The 20,886-nt window shown below is 35.8% G+C and overlaps 1 protein-coding gene across 8 annotated transcripts in view; it reads left to right on the top strand.

Annotated features, from left to right (window-relative positions):
• Positions 1–18,990, top strand: part of LOC110833211 (dual serine/threonine and tyrosine protein kinase) — a 101,027-nt gene extending 82,037 nt beyond the window's left edge. For 5 of the 8 annotated variants that reach the window (XM_087355931.1, XM_087355929.1, XM_087355928.1 and 2 more), the window contains 14 exons: positions 285–507; positions 1,089–1,405; positions 1,878–2,072; positions 3,430–3,649; positions 4,110–4,291; positions 5,074–5,305; positions 5,729–5,967; positions 6,250–6,462; positions 6,702–6,885; positions 7,879–8,035; positions 8,997–9,243; positions 9,663–9,912; positions 10,013–10,168; positions 10,859–17,224. In XM_087355931.1, coding sequence (XP_087212057.1) covers positions 330–507; positions 1,089–1,405; positions 1,878–2,072; positions 3,430–3,649; positions 4,110–4,291; positions 5,074–5,305; positions 5,729–5,967; positions 6,250–6,462; positions 6,702–6,885; positions 7,879–8,035; positions 8,997–9,243; positions 9,663–9,912; positions 10,013–10,168; positions 10,859–11,022 — 2,934 coding nt within the window. In that variant the 5' untranslated portion in view covers positions 285–329 and the 3' untranslated portion in view covers positions 11,023–17,224. Of the gene's footprint in view, positions 1–284; positions 508–1,088; positions 1,406–1,877; positions 2,073–3,429; positions 3,650–4,109; positions 4,292–5,073; positions 5,306–5,728; positions 5,968–6,249; positions 6,463–6,701; positions 6,886–7,878; positions 8,036–8,996; positions 9,244–9,662; positions 9,913–10,012; positions 10,169–10,858; positions 17,225–17,663 lie in introns of those variants that run through there. The other 3 variants (XM_087355933.1, XM_087355934.1, XM_087355935.1) reach the window with 3 other exon arrangements.
• The last annotated feature ends 1,896 nt before the right edge of the window (positions 18,991–20,886 follow it).

Here is a 20,886-nt window from a genome sequence, read left to right as displayed (position 1 = left end):
GGTCATGTTTGTCAGCCCAGGAGATACCAGGAGAACACTCTCATATCCCATTTCTTAAAATACAAATCTCAGGTAACAAGAAGTGGGGAATTGCATTTATCTAATCAGTACATATACCACTTGAAAACTGAGCCATTAATCTAAACACCTGTTCAAGCAGAATTCATGCAGTTCAAAGACAGTTACAAGATGAAAGCACAAAGCAGGTGTTGTCATCTGTGTGCGGTAAACTGCACTCCCTACTGACAGGTTAAATAGTTGAGTGATTTGTAAATTTGTTTCAGGGTTGCTGTAATGAGACAGCATCCAAAGATATTTTATAGCATATAATGGTCACAGCTATAGAGATTTCACATGTTACACTGCCAAGCACTGCTTTAAGAATGGTCACCAGACTTCCCCAAGAATTTCGTAAATTTCTGAAAAATTGTTATCATCTGCGACGAATACTACGAGAGACACAGAAATCTCTGGAAGAAATTACAGCAGCATGTATCTTTCCAGGTGGTAAGTAGATGCTTTAATGTTGTGCTTTTAAAAAGTTTCAGGTATATTCTCAACATTATGAACTTGACAACATGATGATCTTAGTGTAAGTTGCCTACGTAAATTTGAATACTCACTTTCTCAAGAGAATGTTTGTCATGCCTCTAAAACTGTTATTGATGACTTGGTTTTAATGTTTAAAAGTACAAGCATTTATAATTCAGTAGTACTGAAGGGCAAAGTTAATATTTTTCAATGCAAATTTAACCTTTTAGAGGTATCCATGGCCACTTTAAGACAGGTGTCAGTGAAAGGCGAGTTTAAGACATGTAGTTTATGTTCAGTCTGCATTTGCTCGATTGAACACCATAACACTATGTTAAGTTTCAAATAAATTAAGAAAATGTAATTTGTTCAACTGTTGATGTTGAATGGTAAACTTCTGGATATTAATTGAGATAGGCAGGGATGGTTTTATATACTGTACTGTGTCAACAGTAAGCAAATTATGCCATCCCAGTGGAGAAAAAGTACAAAATTATGTTAACCACCATAAGAGAATTATCTGGTGATGAACGTTACACTTTGTCTTTTCTTTGCAGAAGACCTGAAGGCTCAGGTGTTGGTGCCAGCTGTTCTCCAAAGACTTCGTTCTATTCTGGAGTGTCATCCAGCGCTCGTTATACTGGGACAGAGCTGCCACGCAAAAGCTGTTCTCGTAAATGCCCTACTTGGGGAAATCATTCTGCCACCAGGCGGCAGCTCATGGAGATGGGTTCGCTTTCTGTACGGTCTTTCTAGTCACATTGCAGTAACGCGCAGCTCAGATTTTGAAGTTGTAGATGATCTGCAAGCACATGATAAAGCATGGACGATTGTACCGGAAGAAGATTTGAGGAGATCAGAGGCTGAGGAGAAGGTAAACTAGTGTTTTCTCTTTAATCAGTGGCAAAAGTGTCATAAGCTTACATTTATCATAATTATAGTAGTGTGTAATTTTTGCATTATTTCAGTATGTTATATTGTCCTTTTTTTTTGTACCGTCGGGTCGGAGTCGATCCCTAGTGACACCATGAACATGATCCTTTCATCCTCTTCAGGTTGACAGGGACCTGTTCATATGCTTTCTAGGCAGGTGATCCAGAAGTGGTTGCCTTCTTCTGGGTGTATGGAGTAATTGTTGGGATGCCACGGAGAAACCGGGGAAGCCCCCGGAGGAAATCTCCGTGATGCCTAGATCACGGCCCTGCCCGACACAAGTTATAAATCTGGGCACCACCGGGAGTTGCATATTGTCCTACTGCCCTTAATATGTAAAAGTACTTTTTATTTCTAACTTGTTCACACATTCTCTCTTTATTTGCCATACTACTTCGTGTTTCTTGTTCCAGGACATGGCAGAACATTCCACAATATTAGACATTGAGATTTGTCATCCCCTCTTCAAGGACAATGTTCAGCTTCTTGTACCTCCAGACTTTGATACTCACCACTCACCGACGTTCAGAGAGATTCTTTCCAAAGGAATGGAAAATGTGTTACCTGTCTTCTTATATGCAGTAGGAGAGGATTCTCTGACTGACCAGGTTTGTTACAAAATATTTTACAGTTTGATACAGATTTAATACTTTTCAGTAGACACAATATAATATTAATGCAATGAAACTCAAAATACTCAATTGTAGGAATTTGTTATGTAGACTGTTTGAAAGAAAAATAATATTAGAAAAGCGTACTCTCTTGAGTAGACTGGAATTCCGAAGGCGCTGTTTATGCCACATTACTGGCGATGTCTGCAGGGCAACCATGGGAGTAACAAATTCATCAGTGATATCAGAGTGAACAATGGTATCTAAGGTCATTGTCGCAGTAATGTGCTGTGAGGTCATTGTTACAGCATTGTGATCAAACATTGACCTTAGTTCACATTGTCACTGAATAACAGACCAGTGGGCCCATGAGGTGTTCTTCACTCATACAAGAGTGTGAAGAAGACCTAATTTAATTAATTAAGTTATGTGCATATTAATATTGGTTATGGACAATTAAAATGTATGAAGGCCTTCAGTTGCAATTCATCATTCAAAGAGTGCAAGATATAATTACACAAGATGCAAGCTGCCAATTGCAGAATTTTGTGAATTCATTTATTAGTCCAGTGGTTCCTTGGATGGGCAGACGCCCAGACAGACGTCCACTCATGGACATGATGGTATCAGACGGCAAGCTTTTAGTAAAATAAGTAATGTACGTTAATCAAACCGTTCTAGGTGATACTTACGGGCCTACATTATTCATGTGCTTCTGTTTGTGTAGATATTAACTCCAACTTGGTGATCTACGCTCTGTGGGCGGTGTTAACTGCCTAATAGTTGAACATAACCTAAGTTTCCAAGTTTATAATTTTTAATGTTCCAAAAATGTATTCATATGATATATAGGTACTTGTGGGTTATCGGGACACATCACTTTAAAAATAGGTTACGTTACGTTAATGTACTTGAAAGTTATTATATTTTATTTCAATAAATGACGAATTATTATATTTTATTTTGATATGCGTGAGATGTTAATTGTTGTTACTACCTGTCTCCGGAGGCCAAAATTCTCTTATAGATTTTAAAATCGTTTTAAAAATATTGCAGTTATCATTTGTATGACGCCACATGAACTCAGCTAAATATGAATCCAGATGATGTTGGGCAGTGCCTCTCTGTTTTGTGTCCCGATAACCCACAAGTACCGATATATATAATGATACACACACACACACACGTGTTAATGATGTTTGTACCAGTCATATTACCTGTAAAATAAAGTACTCTTCACTTTGAACTGCTCTTTTAGAAAAAAATATTTTTTGTTTGTTTGTAAATTATTTTTGTGTGTCCATTGTATGTATATTATTTCCTAAACTGATGTATTTGTTTTCATCTGTTGTAGAATATTTGTGACCTGCGGGAGCTGAAGCAGCTGTTCCCTGAGCTGCCAGTACTCTTCATCTGTACCTCAGCTTCTCCTCAGGAATTAACTGAATCAGAGCAGCATCAGCTGCAGGAGAACACATGCCTTCAAGAGGAATCCTCTTACACATCACAGTGTCTGCGTCGCGAGGATATTGACAGGTCTTTATTGGGATTAATTCAGCAACTTGCAAGGATAGGTAAGGACATGGATTTTCAACCCAGATCTTGATTTTTTCGGTTATTGTCTTTATTTTGGGATACTTCTTGTAATTATTGGTCATTCAAGATAGTAAATTGAAATTATGAGAATGTTTTTATAAATAAGATGTGTCTTCTAGGATGTTGCGCTGTGTTGTCTGGTAGAATTTTGCTGAAGTTTTTGCACTTCACTCGCACTGTGAAGCAACAGTGACAGCACCATCAGACCTGAATTCTTCACCAGTTTGGTCAGAAGCAAATTTAAGAGCATTCTGTTTAAAATTCTGAATGTAAGCAATAAATTTGTGAGGTGCACTAGAGTTTGTTCTGTCGATATTTTATTGGGAAAAATCTGTACACTCACTTTAATTTGAAGCTCAGTGTTGGTGTTTGTGGAACTAAATCAGGAGCTGAGCACAATTTTAATCCGGTGAACAGAAGTTTTCATGACCTTTCTAGGATACCTTCACCTGGAAGAGACAGATTCGGAGGAGCCTAGCATGACAACTAGACCTTGTTGTGGCCAGTTTTCTGTCGGTAGTGATTTTCTTGATGGACTGCATAAACTTGACCAGTTGCTGTTTTTTGTTCGTGGTTGTCTCCAGTCACATTTAGTTCATGTTTCATCAACCCTTAATGATGTAAGTAAATTGCATGAATCTGCTAGTATCCCATGAAGTTTTATAAAAGCCATCCAGCATGAGTATTCTAGATTCTGTAGAGAAACGTGGCTTCTGCAAAGGGTATTCCACATTTTTATTTGAAAAAAGTGCACATAAATATGGAAGCAGATGTAATGGTTTTATTTCATGAAAAGTAATAGTGGTAATGCACTATACCGGTATATTATACAAAGCATGTAAAAGTCATGCTTAAATTGATGTAAGTGTAATAGTTATTTTAGTCAACTTGGAGTGTGTTACTTACAGCTGCAAGGAAAACGTCTGTTCTGTATTGTGACAAACATTATTTGTCTTGTCAGGGTTGGTATTCTGGGTTGTAAAACTATGTAGACTTGTAGGTCGATACCAGTGTTTTAGAGGAACATCCTCTCCTCTGTCCTTGACCCTTAACAGGGCGTGGTGGCGCTTCATGGGTTGGAATTGTCCACCCATGAAGCGCTCTCTTGAGAATACAATCAGGTGGTTTCCCCTTGCCTCCCTGATGCTATGCCGTTGACTAAGCTAGGTAGTTCATCCGCCTTCGGGGACAATTTCTCGCCCCCAAGCCAAGCTGGCTTGGCTGCTTTACCTCCATTTTTAGGGCAGATGGAAACAGTATGTTCCTACAAAATGTTGGCTCCTGCCTGTGAGTCTACACAGCATTACACTGCAAAAGAACAAAATTGTTAACCCTTACTACCATGAGTGCCTCAGATTGCACATTTGTTTGAATTGTTAATTTGTTACTCTTTGTTTACTAGATTCACAGCGAGTGTTTGCGAAGGTTCATTCTCTCAGCGTTTGACATGGCAAGAGAGATTCAAATTACACCCCGACGTATTCAGTACGCTCAGGAGAAGGAAGCAGATCTCTACAAAAGTTTAATGATTGTTGCCAGTGAGAAGCAGAAAGAAATTACTCACCTAATAGAAGTAACGCTACAGGAAATGAGGGAAGGCCTCATTGAAATTGCGGCAGAATATCAGTATCGTGGTATGTGATTTGCATACAACAAAACTATTTAACACATTCCTCAGTATGAGAATTTTATGTTAGATGCTTCATGCACAGTCTCATTTCCAATCCGATTTAGTATTACTGAGTAAACACATCATAGTTGCCCTGCTTAGTAGGGCAATTTTCATACATATATTTTTATTAAAAAGTTGCTTTTAAAGATGTTTCGTTCAGCTTTAACTTTAAAAAGAATATTGTTTTTATGACTAGGTTCGTTATAAACATGGAAGTCAGTATAAGTGTAAAATAACAAAAGTGGTTACTGGTAAAATTGAATTCTGACATGAATTAGTCACTGTAAATTAAGCAGTGGTTATCACTGAAACATTCAAATGATAAGTTATGCCATAACTAATTTCAAGTAATTATTATTATCTTTATTAATGTTATTGCTATTAGGTGTGACATTGCTGCACAGCGAGGAGGTTGAATCGTCTCAAGATGTACTACTTGCCACCTCTGAAATTCAGCATTTGGTACTGACTAGATTGAGCTCCGTTGTTGCACAGCAACTTGTCCAGTCAGTGGCCTGTCTCCAGGACACTTTTGTTGGCACATTACAGCGGTGCTTAGAGAGCTTGGAAAAGAATTGCTATGATCAGGATGGGCGTTCATCAGCAAGTGATGCAGTCAAGCAGGTAACAGTTCCAGCTTGTAATGTTGGATACGTCGATGTAGTAATGGAGCTTCCGTCATGAATCACATGGCCCAGTATGCTAACCCATCAATTGAATTGCATTCTGTTGGATTTTAAACTTACGTTATATAAATGTATCATCAACAGTGCAAGTTATACATGAACTCCAGCCATGAAAACCCACGGATGAGAGTAATTATCATTGCTAGTCTTTTTAATTTTATATTTTGGCTGCACATACTTCATTTAAGTATTTAAATGATGATTATTTCTTCACTTGCAGATCTTGACTGCAGCTTATAATGTAAAGTTAACTACCTCGTCGTCATCTTCCTTTATACACACGTTCTTGGAGCGTTTGCGGAAATTACTGCACACGTTTCAGTTACCGTGGACCGCAGCTCGTCGTCTGGACGTTGCCTGGAAAAAGAGGGTGGCCACAGAAATGTTGGACTCTCTGAGTGCAACACGACTTGCAAAGAACATTTCATCTCAGGTAAGAAGAACAGCGGCAAAATGCTGTATTCTAGCAGAAAGTTACTATAATCTTATTGTAAAACTTGAACACTACTTCTTTAAATGAGACTTGAGACTAGATGTCCCTTTCATTGCTTTCAACTCAAGGAAGCTTGTCTGGGAGTCGAACTCAGTTTGGGGCGGCACACCAAAGTATAATTTGTCATCATTATAACTTCATTTTCATGCCACTAACACATATTGTTTGTTGTATTTCAGTTCCGTGACAGAGTCAAAGCTTCACATGAATCTTTTCAGTCTGCCCTTCGGTCTCTGGAGAGTCATTATTCAGGACACCTGGAACGAACAGAAGAGCAACGAATTGCAATTCGCAAATATCACACACCCAGACTTGCTCGCCTTGCATTGGAGAGTACATCTATGTGTGACATGATACGATATGGTAAAGAGAGTTTACATGTTAATCTGCTGTCATGTGCCATGTGCAGAATTAGTCTGCTGTATAATGAAAGTTTGATTAAATCCAGTATTGTATTTTCAAGCTGTCAAAATTAATGAGCTTTACTCGTTATTTGGTCCATTTTCCAAAAAAAAAAAACTGTTATGGTATTTAAATGGTGAAGAAAATAATCCTTTGCAAGGGTGAAAAATGTTCTATTTCTGTCATTTGTAAAATGCCTTTCTTTGACTGCTTTAATAAAAATACCACTCCAAATAAATTGATACTTTATTTCCAATACTAAACTAGAATTGTCAATGAAAATGCCAGTGACTTGTATCAGGAAGTTCTGAGATGGCTCTTAACTAGGACATATCATTCTCGATGAGAAGTTTTATGTGGTTTCTGGCTGTCTTTTGAGTCATATTCCTGACAAAGTATTTTGGAACAAGAAGCCTGAACAAATTGTTTTCCAATCTTTTCCTTTTTCTGCTGCTCTGAGAGCCCATAAAACACTTTTGGCATTGATGTATTTAGTCATGTACATTTCTCGTTTCTTAGTTTGTTTCAAAGAATGCACCCAAGTCTGTGCCCTATTTAACATTTCATAACATGCTTCTTTTTTACAGTGTCGTATTATTAGCCCACTGTCCAACCCCGCCACCCCACCCCCAGCTGTAGGACTATTCCTCATCATCTGTCTGTGACTGTTTATTCAGTTATTTTACAGCTCTACATAATTTTTACTCGTTACCAAATATTAATAGGATGATCAAATGAAGAATGAGATGGGCAGTGCATTTTGTGCACATGAATGAGTAGAGAAATGTGTACAAAATTTTGGTTGGGAAGCATGGACCAGCGGTGGGCTCTTGTGAAGACAGTAATGAACCTTTGGGTGCCATAGAAAGCAATGAATGTCTTGACTAACTTAGCTTCTCAAGTAGGACTGTGTTGAGTTGAGTTAGTTACAAAGTTTCTTCTTTCAACGTACAGGAATGCCAGTGCAAGGGAAAGAGATTGGTAGAGGACAGTATGGCGTAGTGTTTTCCTGTGAATCGTGGGCAGGGTCTGGTCCTTGTGCTGTTAAGTCTGTTGTACCCCCTGATGACAAGCATTGGAATGACCTTGCAATGGAGTTTTATTATACAAGGTAGGACTTCATCTGTCTTCAGTCTTATCTAAATGTTAATTAAAGTTTATTATAATTCTGTTGAGTGTATGGAAGTGTCTGTCTGAAAGTTTCACATACTTAATATCGCTGTCACACAAACGTGTATTAAACAACATTGAAGGATTTTTTAGCAGTGATGTGGAATGACATTTAAACCCTTATAAAATCAAAATTTGCCTCAAATTTGGCTTCATACTTCTGTTTACACATTCTTCCCTCTTCGTTCGTCATCTATCCAAAATGGGTCCAGACCATTTTCTTTACTTTCTTGTAGGCATTGTTCCTTTTATAGGGGAAATACAGGTTTCCCAAGAAAAGGAAATATAAATACTATTATAAAAAAACAAACTGTTCATATAATTGAGTTCTGCAAATTTTATTTTAAACATTAGTGAATGTTAAGCAGAATAGAATTAATTTTTTACTCCTGAATAAATTACAGCTAACCTCTCCACAGTTATTTCATGTATGCACTTATGACCTGCAGCAAGAATAGCTTCACTATTTTAATTGAAACCAGCCTGAAAGTAATAAATGGATCTTGAATGAAAAACATTGGGACCAAAGTGATGGAACTGAAAACTGAGAGGAAGAAAAATTTAAAATCTCTGATCTTGATGTATTACTTTGGACATTATAAGCTTTTAGCTATAATTATTTTTGTCAAGTTTGTTTAAAAATGTACAAAATACATTTGAAGTGCTTGCAAAATTTTGTAATCGATGAATTTTGGTATTTAAATTTTGCATTTTTTTAAATTCGTTATTAGCTATGATGGATTTCGCTCTGCTTGAAATTAAATCCTCAAATGAGAATTTAGTAGTGTTTATTGTACTCTGTTTTGCAACGGATATTGGAGGGCATTTGTGATTTATTCACTTATGGAAACGGCTGTGCTTCAGTTTGCTTTTTATACTGTAATTTGTATTCTGTACTGCAGGACAATTCCTGAACATAAACATATTGTGAAGTTGCGTGGTTCTGTGGTGGATCATACATATGGCGGAGGCTGTTCACCAGCTGTTCTTCTGATCATGAATCGGCTGTCACGGGATCTGTACTGTGGACTTCGATCGGGGCTCAAGTGGCTTGTTCGTCTGCAGATAGCAATTGACGTAGTGGAGGGCATCCGTTACCTTCACTCCCAAGGTCTTGTCCACAGGGACATTAAATTAAAAAATGTCTTGGTAAGTAATCTCAGCTTATAGCATGTTCCATATTGACACAGACTAAATTTAACCTTTGAACCCCATGATAATTTCATCTTTTAGTATATTTTGCCTAAGAAAAAGTAACATTTGAAAGAGGAATTATTTTGTGCCATATTCTCTAGTAATTTGTAATTAAGGAGACTAAATGATCAATTAGAAAACTGTTATCAAATGTTGCTTTTACAAAAGTGAAATGCAGATGAAGATTTTTGCTGGAGAGGAAGAAAGATTGTGTAAATTTAAAATTTTTATTAAGTAAGTACTTTATTCATATTTTTATTTATTCAGTTTTAGTGATTATAAACTACTAACTTGAGTGGGTCAAGTAATTAATGTTTTCAGGTTGGTTTTAACAGAAATTTCAACCTCGGTCTAGAACTAAACTTTGATTGCAGTTGGATTACGGCAATCGAGCCAAACTAACTGACCTCGGCTTCTGCATTCCGGAAGCTATGATGTCTGGCAGTATTGTGGGAACTCCAGTTCACATGGCTCCAGAACTGCTCTCAGGTCATTATGACAGCAGTGTGGATGTTTATGCATTTGGAATTCTCTTCTGGTATATCTGTGCTGGACATGTAAAATTACCTCTAAGATTTGAACAGTTTCAAAATAAGGAGCAGCTCTGGACTGGTGTTAAGAAAGGTGAGTGAAGATTAAACATCATTATAATTTAATTTGCATAATGTTTATACTCATGTATATTTTTGTTCTTTCCATTATTAAAAATTCATTTGAAATGCAGGTACGCGGCCAGAAAGGCTGAAATGTTTTGATGAGCAGTGCTGGCTGCTGATGCAGCAGTGCTGGTCAGCAGAGCCCCCCAAGCGTCCACTTCTTGGCTACGTACTGCCTTTATTGCAGTCCATCAATACAAAATATGCTCTCAAGGCCAGTGAAGGTAAGTTTGTTTTGGTATATTAAAATAAAGTTTACCTGAACATTAAATAACTTGGAATAAATGATGTTCAGGGTTTTGACACTCTGTAGACTCACAGGTAAATAACAGTGTTTAGAGGAACATACTTTCTCAATCTTCTGGGCCTGGAAACTGTGCATTTCTCCAAAATGTATGTGTTTATGTATGAGTCTACATGGCGTTAAAACCCAGAATAATGTCATCATCCTCACTGTCATGAAAACCGTATACCTCACAACGTGAAATAAAGAATTATGTATGTAACTATTAAAATAGTTTAACTTGGGTATCTGATATAGCCTTTGGTAATGTAGTGGCTGTTTTCCTATTCTCTGTAGAAAGAAGAAATAACACTGGGAAAATTATGATTCTAGCATCTGGTCTTGTGTAAACATTTTGACTATTTCAGTTGCTTTACTTATAAAAGATAAGGGTTAAGTTGTCCCTTTTCGTAATCAAGTGTCACACCATGGAATGTCTTATTGCCCTGATGATGGAGGCAATAAGATGTCAGTCAGTTTCTGTGACACTGAAGAGTGCAGTATCCCAGAAGACAGTCATATTCAAAAACCAAAATGTTTAATAGCAGGAATTTTGGAATACTATTATTATTTTGCGTAACTCTGTACAAGAAAACCAAAATTTTCTAAATTGTGTTGTGTGGTCTTGTAGCCAGATGCCAACATTTTTCCAAAATACTCGTAACCGCCTACAAGACAACACCGCATCAGAACGCACAAGACCATAATCAGCGTGTTTACTGCTGGAAGAATGTCACATCTCAGAAAGAAAGTCATAGTTTTGGAAAATGTGTGTTGAACCTCATGGGGAGATAAGACTTCGGTCGCTAAACCTGAGTGTTGACGCAGAGTTTTCAAATTAACAGAGGTCCAGAGAAGGGTGATTGATTAGGGCACTGCAGGAATGGTTTTACTGATAACTGTATTTTCATATTTGTGAAAGTGTGAATTGATATGAGGATCTGGTTTTCAGAACCATATAATGTTTTATATCTTATTGGATAACAGAGTATGAGTAACAGTCTGATCTGGGATGTGGAATTTATCGTCATTTTCATACATTCCTTTACAGATTGCTTCTCTGCAGAGCTGGGGCATGTTTCTTAGTGCTGATGTGTTCACTAACATGTACATCTCAGAAAGCTGTTTGCATGCATGTTTGTGAATGTTTCTCTAGTAATTTTTTAAGTGCAGATTAAATTCTGAACAGAATTGTGAAGTTGAGAAGTAAAGAACAATTTAATTTTTTATTGGCTCAACGACCTTTTATTCCAGTCTGGGTTCCTGCCATCTTGCTTTTAGTGTAAGGATCTGTAAATAAATGTTGGAGGAATGGGACATCATTCTGAATCTATTCCACTGAATTATGTCAAAATGTCTTTTATATAGAAATTATACAAACTGTGAGGAAATGTTAGTGCGTTGTTGCTCCTTTAAGGGGTCAAATTAGTTTCATTTAAGGAAGTTGAGGATTGAAAGTTTCTGTAAATATTGTATTTGAGCATTCTGGTTGTACTTTTCAGATACTGTTATGTTAGGTTTTAATTTGTGTAGTAAGTATTTTGCTTAAATGACCCTCATTTACAAAATAAAAATACAAGATGGAAGAGATGGAAAAGCAACTGTGTAAAGTAACACAATGCTAAAATAGTTTTATGAGATTTATCAAGCACTTATGATTATTCAGAGTTATTTCCTGTGCAACATCACTGAATTTTAATTGGTGCTTCGTTCATTGACCTCATTCTTAGAATATGTTTTATACATTCGGTCTACATTCAGAGGACAGAAAGAAACAGGTGGAAATTTGTTTATAGTAAAACAGATTTTAAGCCATTTTATCGGATGTGTTGGGCAGCAAGCAGTTGATTATCTTGCTTTCTATCATTGTGTGTGAATAATGTAATTTTATTTCTGATCTCAGGCTGGAGTTATCAGGGCAGATTCTCTCATCTTCAAAACACCATTTTAAATGGAAATCTGTGGGACATAATTGTGTTTTAGTTCTTTGAAAGACAATACTTTTAACTGATAATATTTTTGCTTAAGCATGTCATTGGTAATTTTAATTATTCTGAATATGTTTAACTTTTTAATGTGGAAAATTGTCTTTCATTCTTGCAGTTAATAGGTTGTCATTTCATGAGTATTTGTTAAATTGTTGTTTTAAGTGTTACAAGACTCTTTGAGGTAGAATATGTAATTATGCCTTTTAAATGCCACAACAGAACTGGAGTCACTTATTCCATGTAAAGTACATCATTTAATTTAATGCCAGTAGTGATAAATCTACTTTTGCATTAAAAACTTATTGTTCTCAATTTGTTCTTGTTAATGTGCAAGTAATTGTTCTTTACTTCTTGAATTTCCAGTTTTTATGATATTTTTAAAGTTGTGTAGAATGCTCGTATTGTGAAAATAATGTGTTTGTAACAGTTATTTTCTTGGAAGTTCATTACACCTTATTAACCCCTTCCATACTGCGCATGATATGTCACTTACGATCACTGGCATGTTTTGTCTGAACTTATGTGGTGTTTAAAAATTATGAGGAAAGAAATTAATCCTGCCATCTCTTAGTAGTAAAAACTGATTACATGTGGCTTTCCAACAACGGCAGTTTTACACTACAGTGAAAATATACTAACAGATATGAAGGTTATTTAAATATAAATCAGTGTGGAATGGGTTCATATCTGTACCTTGGAAGTACTCTCCGAACACTTCAGTTACAGATTGTATAGGAAGGAAGGAGAAGACTATCATTATAATTATGTATGTGCAGTTTCATGTACTCGTAAAGAATGTTTGTTGCATGCCTTGACCAGCATAAACTGTGTCCTTTCCATCAGTTTCATAAGTTGGTGCAAAAATAATATTTTTACAGTCGTGCTGCAAATATTCTTTGCTTTGCATGCGTAGTTTATCCCTTCATTCATTCCCATACCATCCATAATTGTTAAGCGAAATTGCGAGTTATTGGCGGTAAAAGAGTACATATATTTATTTATTTATTTCAGCCTAGAAGCAATGATTCTGTATTTTTTTAGAGCTTGTAGAGGATTGGAAAACTAATTTGTAACCATTTTAACATGCTAAAACATAGTAAATATTAATACCAGGAATGTAAATCCACTCAAAATCAGACATACTGTGTAACTGACATATCAGTATTTGGAATGTTAACATTTCAATTTCATATTGAAATTTCTTTGTATCACAAGCCCCACAATGTAAGAAATTTTCAGAGAACTTTACTCTTGGTTTATGTAATTATGCTTTGTCATTTGCATACAGTACATGGTATCAAATGACAGGATGGTATGAGTTATTTCAGTATTATTAGTCCCATTTCCGTTTGAGTGGAATTCTTGTTGTATATGGTGCTAATTTCTTGTTGGAGAGTGATTACAGTGTGTCACTTTTTCTGTCCTTGTGTTGTTGTATTCCTCACTTCCATTTATGAGGTGTATGTTGATGTGGTTGTTTTGTTTAGTAGCCTGTATTTTCAGATGTACTTAATCTTGTCAGTAGTGGTTTCTATGTGAAGGGTTGCACTGTGTTATAATGTACTACTCTAGCAGTTGTCTAGAGGGTACCAATTTTCAATTTCAGACAGTCTCACATGTTACTCAGTTTTCTTTGACAAAATCTGCAATTATTTACCACTGCTGTTGTTTGATTAATATTTTTATATCAGGTTTAATTTCTACTTTGTGATTCACATACACCCCTCCAATTGTTGATCAGTATGACACATCCTAATTCTTGATTTGATGTTGTTTATTAAGCTGAAGATTTTCTCACAGTAAGTGATAGGTACCTCCGAATATCGACAGCATTAACATTCGCGAGTTTTCTTATATGAAAATGTATTTTGGAAGAGGAAACCTATTAAGTGGTAAGTCATGACATTTTTCGTTTAATTTTCAGTCACTCTGTAAACTGACAGTCCAGTTGAAGGTTTGTTGATGTGGTATTAATTCTCATTGAAAATGGGGAAAGAAAGATTTTTATTATAAATTTCTGTTTTCATGAAGTCATAAAATCTATCACTAAATTCTTCTTCAGTCAGAGTTGTAATACTGCTGCTTCCTATCAAGTATGCCTTGTGGCCTGTTATGGTCAGACTTTATTAGATGTCCTATTGATTATCTTCCCTTAAGTCATTATTTTAAGATTGCTTTCAGGAACATTTCCATCGCAATTCCATCTCTAAGGCTTGTCCAGTTTTCTTGATATTATTGCATAATCCAATTCAATTTTAAGTTCTTTCATAATGTATTCATTTTTATAATCCTATATCTTGCCAAAGTTGTAATGCATTCACTGTATTTCTCTGAATATTTTATGAAACTTTCATTTAAACTTAGTCATAGCATTAGTTGTCATTTGATCATCTGTTTGTTTGTTCATCGGCTAATAAGAGTCCTCTCTGCCCATTGTTGGTTACTGGTTATTCTTTGCCTCACCTTTTCACTATGGCATACTTAAGGTTCCCCAGCATAGCTGTGTGGGTCATCAAGTTAACTGAGCCCTCTCCAATACATCAAAATGATACATGGGGAGGTTTCTCATTCTCTAGGCATATGTATGGATAGTTACACCATAATCATTTCCTTCCATACTGTTCCTGTTTTATTATTTGTAATCATCCTGTCATTCAATGTTCGATAATCTCTGCATTTAAATAAATGACTTTTTTTTTTGCATTAAAACTTGCATTGCTTCAGAATTACCAAGTTCATGTGAGTGTTAGACTACAAAAGCACCATATATGATGGTGGTGATGTTCTGGGTTGTGATGCAGTGTAAACTCATACATAGATACCAGTATTTCTGAGTTATGACACCATCTAGACTTGTAGGTGGATACATACCATTGTTTCGCTGAAACTCTTGTATGTTATTAAGAGCCTACATGACGTCACAACCCAGAAGAACAGCAGCATCATCCTCAACATCGCAAGAACCTCATATCTCAACACAGTATGTGTTCTTGAATAAAATGTTCTTGGATTCCATAAACCCTTTGACTTTGAACAGCTATCAGGGCTGAAAGCTTGGTTGTGACTTTAATTGAACTGGATTTAAAATCCATTTCTCTGCAGTTCTGTTGTTTTCCCACACAAAGTTTAAATTTGATGCCTGGAGTTAGAATTTCAAATGGAATTGTGTCTGAACTTCTACACACTGTTTGTATGTCAGTTTGGAATGTGGCAAGAATTTTTATGTGCAGGTAAGCTTGTAGGATTACAAATTGTAGTTTTATTGGTTGTGACAAAGTGATTCCTTGGTATAATTACATTGAGTGTGTTCAGATAAAGATCTTCCAAGTTTTGTAATGTAAATGAAATTTTTGGAAATTTTAATGTTGTGCAATTATTATGCATCCAATCCAGAATTCTGTCCTAATCATATAAACTATTGTATGTCTTCCATAGTACCCATACTTTCGAAGTCAGTAATGCGGTTTATTTTGGGTGCATACCCTTTGAGATGTTGGTTTGTCATGTGACAATATGTAGTATGCTTTAGTCAAAATAATTTGTATTCAGTATTATGTAGATTATTTCTTTAAATACCGAAACACCATACCAAAAGCAGAATTGAAACTCATGATCCAAGTGGTTAAGACCCATACCCTGAACCATGTGGCCACTGTAGTCAGATATAATCTGTACTAGTGGAAATTATGCTCAGAAATGGGTCACTAAATTTTATATTTATCAGCATCACAGTGACATGCCGATACTGCTAAAGCATCCCACAGTTAATATTCAGCTAGCAATCTTGCAGTATGTGAATTTAAACCCCCTTTTCCCATTTGATAAACATTAAGTTATAGTTCTTACTAGTTTTGCTAAATGAACAGAAGCATTTGAAGGAAAGGACATGTCAATTTCTCTGAATTACTTGTATTATAGCAGTATAAGTATTAAGAGGATGATGTATATGTATAATACAATGTATAGTTCCCTATACTGTGTGATGTAAATATTAAGATAGGACCAGATTGTGGTCTTCTGTATTGAAATACCTTGTAGTTCAAGATTGTATGGTGTCATCCTGGAAGACCACAATCCGTGTTTCATTGCTTTGAAACCCTTAAATCTCGTATACAGAGTAGGTACTTTATATATAGTTGACAAGAAAGAATGTCACTGCGAAATTTCATATTTGTGTGTTTGTATTTAAATGTTCTTTCTAGCCTTAAGTGCGTAATTTACTGCATTCAGAATTCATTATCATTTTGACATCATTCTCCATAAACCTCGGCACAATAATGCTAAGTATGGGTGAAATGATAGCTTAACTGTACTTATGACAGACGTAGCTTTTACATTTTCAGAATCTGAAAATTGTCCATTTTGATTGGTATGTATTGTATGCATGACATACTTGTGCTTGATTCTCAGTGTTGAACACAAAGAAGTGAAAATCCTGTAATATTTTTGTCTGTTATGTATCTCTAGTATACTGATACAGTAGCTTTGTAACATAATCACTCAGGCAACTTATTTTGTTATTAATATAAGCATACTAATTAATCACTTCTTTTGTGCAACCATGTGTTGAATTTTATGAGTGAAGGTTGGTAGTCAGGTGTCAGTGGAGATAGAAATCATTGTTGACGGTGTTATTCTTCTGGGTTCTGATGGCACGTGGACTCACAATTGGATACCATTATTTGTCCAAAATGTTGGTTCCCTGTCAATGAATCTACATCGTGTAGAAGCCCAGAAGAATGACAACATCAACCTCACCTGCATATACTTATTGAACGCTGAAAGTTTTTTAGTCATTGCTATTGTAAGATCTTATATTTATAAAACTTTCTAAGCTGAAAAATTAAGATTTGCCCAATAATTATTATTCTGATTTCACAGATGCATTTGATTTTGATTAATAATAAAATGTTGTAATGGAATTGTTATGTTGTGTGTGTTTTTGGTATTTTTCCATATTATGTACAAAATATGAAAATATGAACCACAATTCAGTGTTAATGGGATTATATAGTTGCAACTTCTTTCTTATGGCTTCATTAATCCATCTCCTAAGTTGGTGCATGCATGTTCATAGTAGTTCCCATACTTTTTCTTTTGTAGCAGCCATCACTAAAATTCATGTTTCATGGTTATAACAAAGTTGTAGAGTATTGCAACACAAACATTGGAGCTCAGGCAAGTGAAGACAGCTGGGAACTCGCAGCATAAGAAAGCTAGCAAAGCTGTACTGTTGGCTTAGACTTGCACACTAAGGGGCATGAAGTCCTTCCATGACCTCGAAGCATGCAATTTGGTGATGGCTACTATAATCTAAATGTTCAATTCTTACTTGCCTGATATGGTAATTTTTCTCCTTTTCATGTTAGTAGGAGAACTATGAATTTTTTTCAAAGACCAAGAAAGAAATGTGTTATAAAAATGTTATGACTTCTATTATTCCAACAGGGGTCAAGAAGTGTAGCCATACGGAAGTTTATGACATGGAAGACAGCCTCAGCTTCAGCTACTATTTTTCATCTTTGTAAGGTAAACCATTTAACAAGAGGAAATGTCACATTTTCAGACCTTGGCATCAATAAAACTAATACTGCTTCATAGTTGTAAGAGATAAATAGCAAGAGACTGCTCTGATCAACACAGATATTACAGAAGTATAAACTAACTAACTAGATCGCTTACCGAACCCAAAGGTTCATCCCCAAATTAACCAATGCCCTCCACCGGACCCAGGCCAACAAAATCCTTTCTCCTTCAACTCCTATCTCCCATAGATCCCACCTGACATTATCCTCCCATCTACGTCTAGGTCTCCCCAGCGGTCTCTTCCCCTCAGGCTTCCTAACCAATACCTGGTGCACACTTCTTGTCCCATCCATGTGCGCTACATGCCCCGCCCATCCTCACAGAAGTATAACTGATAATAATATACAGACTGACAAATTCATAGTGGGAATAAATACGCTGAAGAAAATGAGCTCTATCACAGGTTTGTCAATTGCAATTATCATTCTGTTCCTAAAAGGTGAAGACTATTTGCAGATTGCTGGTTCAAGCGTTTGTGTGGAATTTTATAATACCGTAACTAGCAATTAATCCAATTTATTTCCATTAGTGGTTTTATAGCAAAAGTATGACAGTTTTATTCAAAAAGGAAAGAACATTTTATATAAACCAAGTTGTAATTTGAAACGTTCAACATTATTTTATAATTAAATGCTTATGATTAGAAAAATACATTGATCTCCCCTTACAAAGTGAAATTAGTGAATTAACTTTGCTGAATGTTTCAGTGATTAGCAAGTGATTCTTAGCTCTGACCAAGCAGTACATTATCATAACCTCAGTTAATCTCTGACCAAGCTCTTGGCTGGTGTCAGAGTAAGGTAGTTTAAGTTTTTACAAAGTTATACACCAGCAGATACTCAAATAACATTGATTTTCATCTAAATAGAAGTACTGCAGCAATGTTACAAAATATACTTTTATAAATTACGTGAATGGGACTAACTCCGGTAAGACAACTTACATGTGTGATGTCCAGTGAACCCATTGATTTGTGGGTAATCATTATGTAATGCATATTGCAGATAATTTTCATCAATATGGGAATAAAGTATGAACACTTATATATTTTTTGTTTATAATATAAATATTTTGTTAATTTGAGTGATACACTGACTGTAAAAAACACATTTTATATAAAAATAAGGTAGAAAATTAAATGCTGTTTTTAAACAATGTAATGAATAAATTTGTAACATATTTTATAAAATATTCATTTTTATTTCTAATGTCAAACATCACAACTTCTTCCTGTTCTGCAGTTATATTTGTTTTGGAATTGGATCAGTTTTTTACTAAAAATAAGTGTGTAACTGGGGAAGAAAGCTTATGTGACAATTGTTTTAATACTGATTTTATCTTAATGGACTACATACATCCTCAAGCTGTTAGACTACAACACAGCTACAAGTAAAAAAGGGGGAGGAGCAGTATGTCATATGGGACTCATTTATGAAATAATTTTCTTTGTGCACAAAATGGCATGAACATCCTATAGGTTATTGAAGTATTTCTTTTGGCATTATACTTCATCAGTGAGTTAGTTACGTCTCTGATTCAAGACGTCACAACTCTTCAAATTTGGAGCCAGATGTTTTAATTTACTTTCCTCCATGATTTCTTCCCTTACTCAAGGCTATCTTGGTTATATTTTCTAGTTTATGTTAAGCTACATTGCCAAGAACTCAGACTGTGTAGTATTACATAAGATGACAGTCAAATAATGAATGGAAGTGTGTGCGTGGAAACATTCATGGGCTAATTTCAAATACTATCCCACCACTTGCCTGAAGGGTTGTGGAATATAATGAAAAAATCTGTCAGGATAGCCAATTTCTGGGCTGAGATTTGAACCTGGGAATTACAGAATACAAAGTGGTAGTGGTAACCACTCAACGATGGTCACTGTCTTGGTAGTGTAATTATTGTTATAAATAGACACTAGTGGTTCATTTGTTTAAAGATGCTGTTTCAAGTTTTCATTTCTTAGTTGGGATGAGAAGTTACAGGATTATGAACAAAGTGTAGGAAAGGATGTGCTCTACTTTAAGCATTATCATGGACACTCAGGAAAACCATGAAAAGTGTTGGTCATGACAGGTGATATCCATTTTGAGATTTATATAGGCCTACATTAGAATGTGTGCCTGGCTGTCAATAACACATCTGCAAGGCCAGTGAGGACCTATTGTCTCTCTTTATTGCTTAGCACACCTGCAAGCATTTGCATGATAGGCAGCTTGAATCATAACGATGCTATCAGCTATCATGGCTCACTATAATATGCTTTCTCAGAGATTCCAGCAAAATATTTCAATAGTAGACGTGCAATAAAATGGGTAATGGGATAGGCCTGTGCCTAGTATATGCCGGCTCAATTTTTGGCCAGGCATATGTTTTGTGTTAATGGCTAAAAATAATCACCTTGGTAGGCGCGTATAATGTGTTCTTTCAACGTTTATGAAGCGCAGCATAATTTTTCTCGTATCAAGACTTTTCATTTTATCAACCCACCCACTACAAACCGGAAGCAAGACTTCTTGCCGGAAGCTGTTGGGTTCAGGCCAGAGATAAGACACAGCAAATCAACAGTTTCCTTTCTTCACTAGATCTAAGGTCGCAAAGAAAGGCAACGGAGCAGATTTCGCCCCTCTTTCAAAATGTGTAATTAACCCTTTAAAGACCAGTGGTAACCGCATATGCCATCTGCTTTATGCATCAGTAACGCTACACTTTATATTTATAGGTTTCCCATCATTCTCACTGTAGACAGGGATTGCTTCATTAAACAGAATAAATCAATTGATCTTTGTTGGAAAAGTGTTATGTTTTCCCTGCGGTACGGACTGAATTATTAAATATTACTAACAAGATCTTGGCCTTCAAAGGGTTAACATACTAAACAAAAGACTTGACACATTTTAATTCGATACAGTTTGCATCCATTTAAATAATTTAAAAGATAGCAAGTCAATTACATTTAATTTTTTCGCACCAACACATCACAAAACAAGAAACGTACAATATCTGATTCACATCTAAATTAATTATATGTTCACATAATTTAGTCCTGTCAGTTTCGAAGAGAATATAACTGCGATGTTAC

This window comes from Zootermopsis nevadensis, unplaced genomic scaffold (genome assembly GCF_977971745.1).
Source record: "Zootermopsis nevadensis isolate Lab colony 2312 unplaced genomic scaffold, Znev_1.0 Znev_ptg000025l, whole genome shotgun sequence".
NCBI lineage: Eukaryota > Metazoa > Arthropoda > Insecta > Blattodea > Termopsidae > Zootermopsis > Zootermopsis nevadensis.
This window is presented reverse-complemented; position numbering and strand designations above follow the sequence as displayed.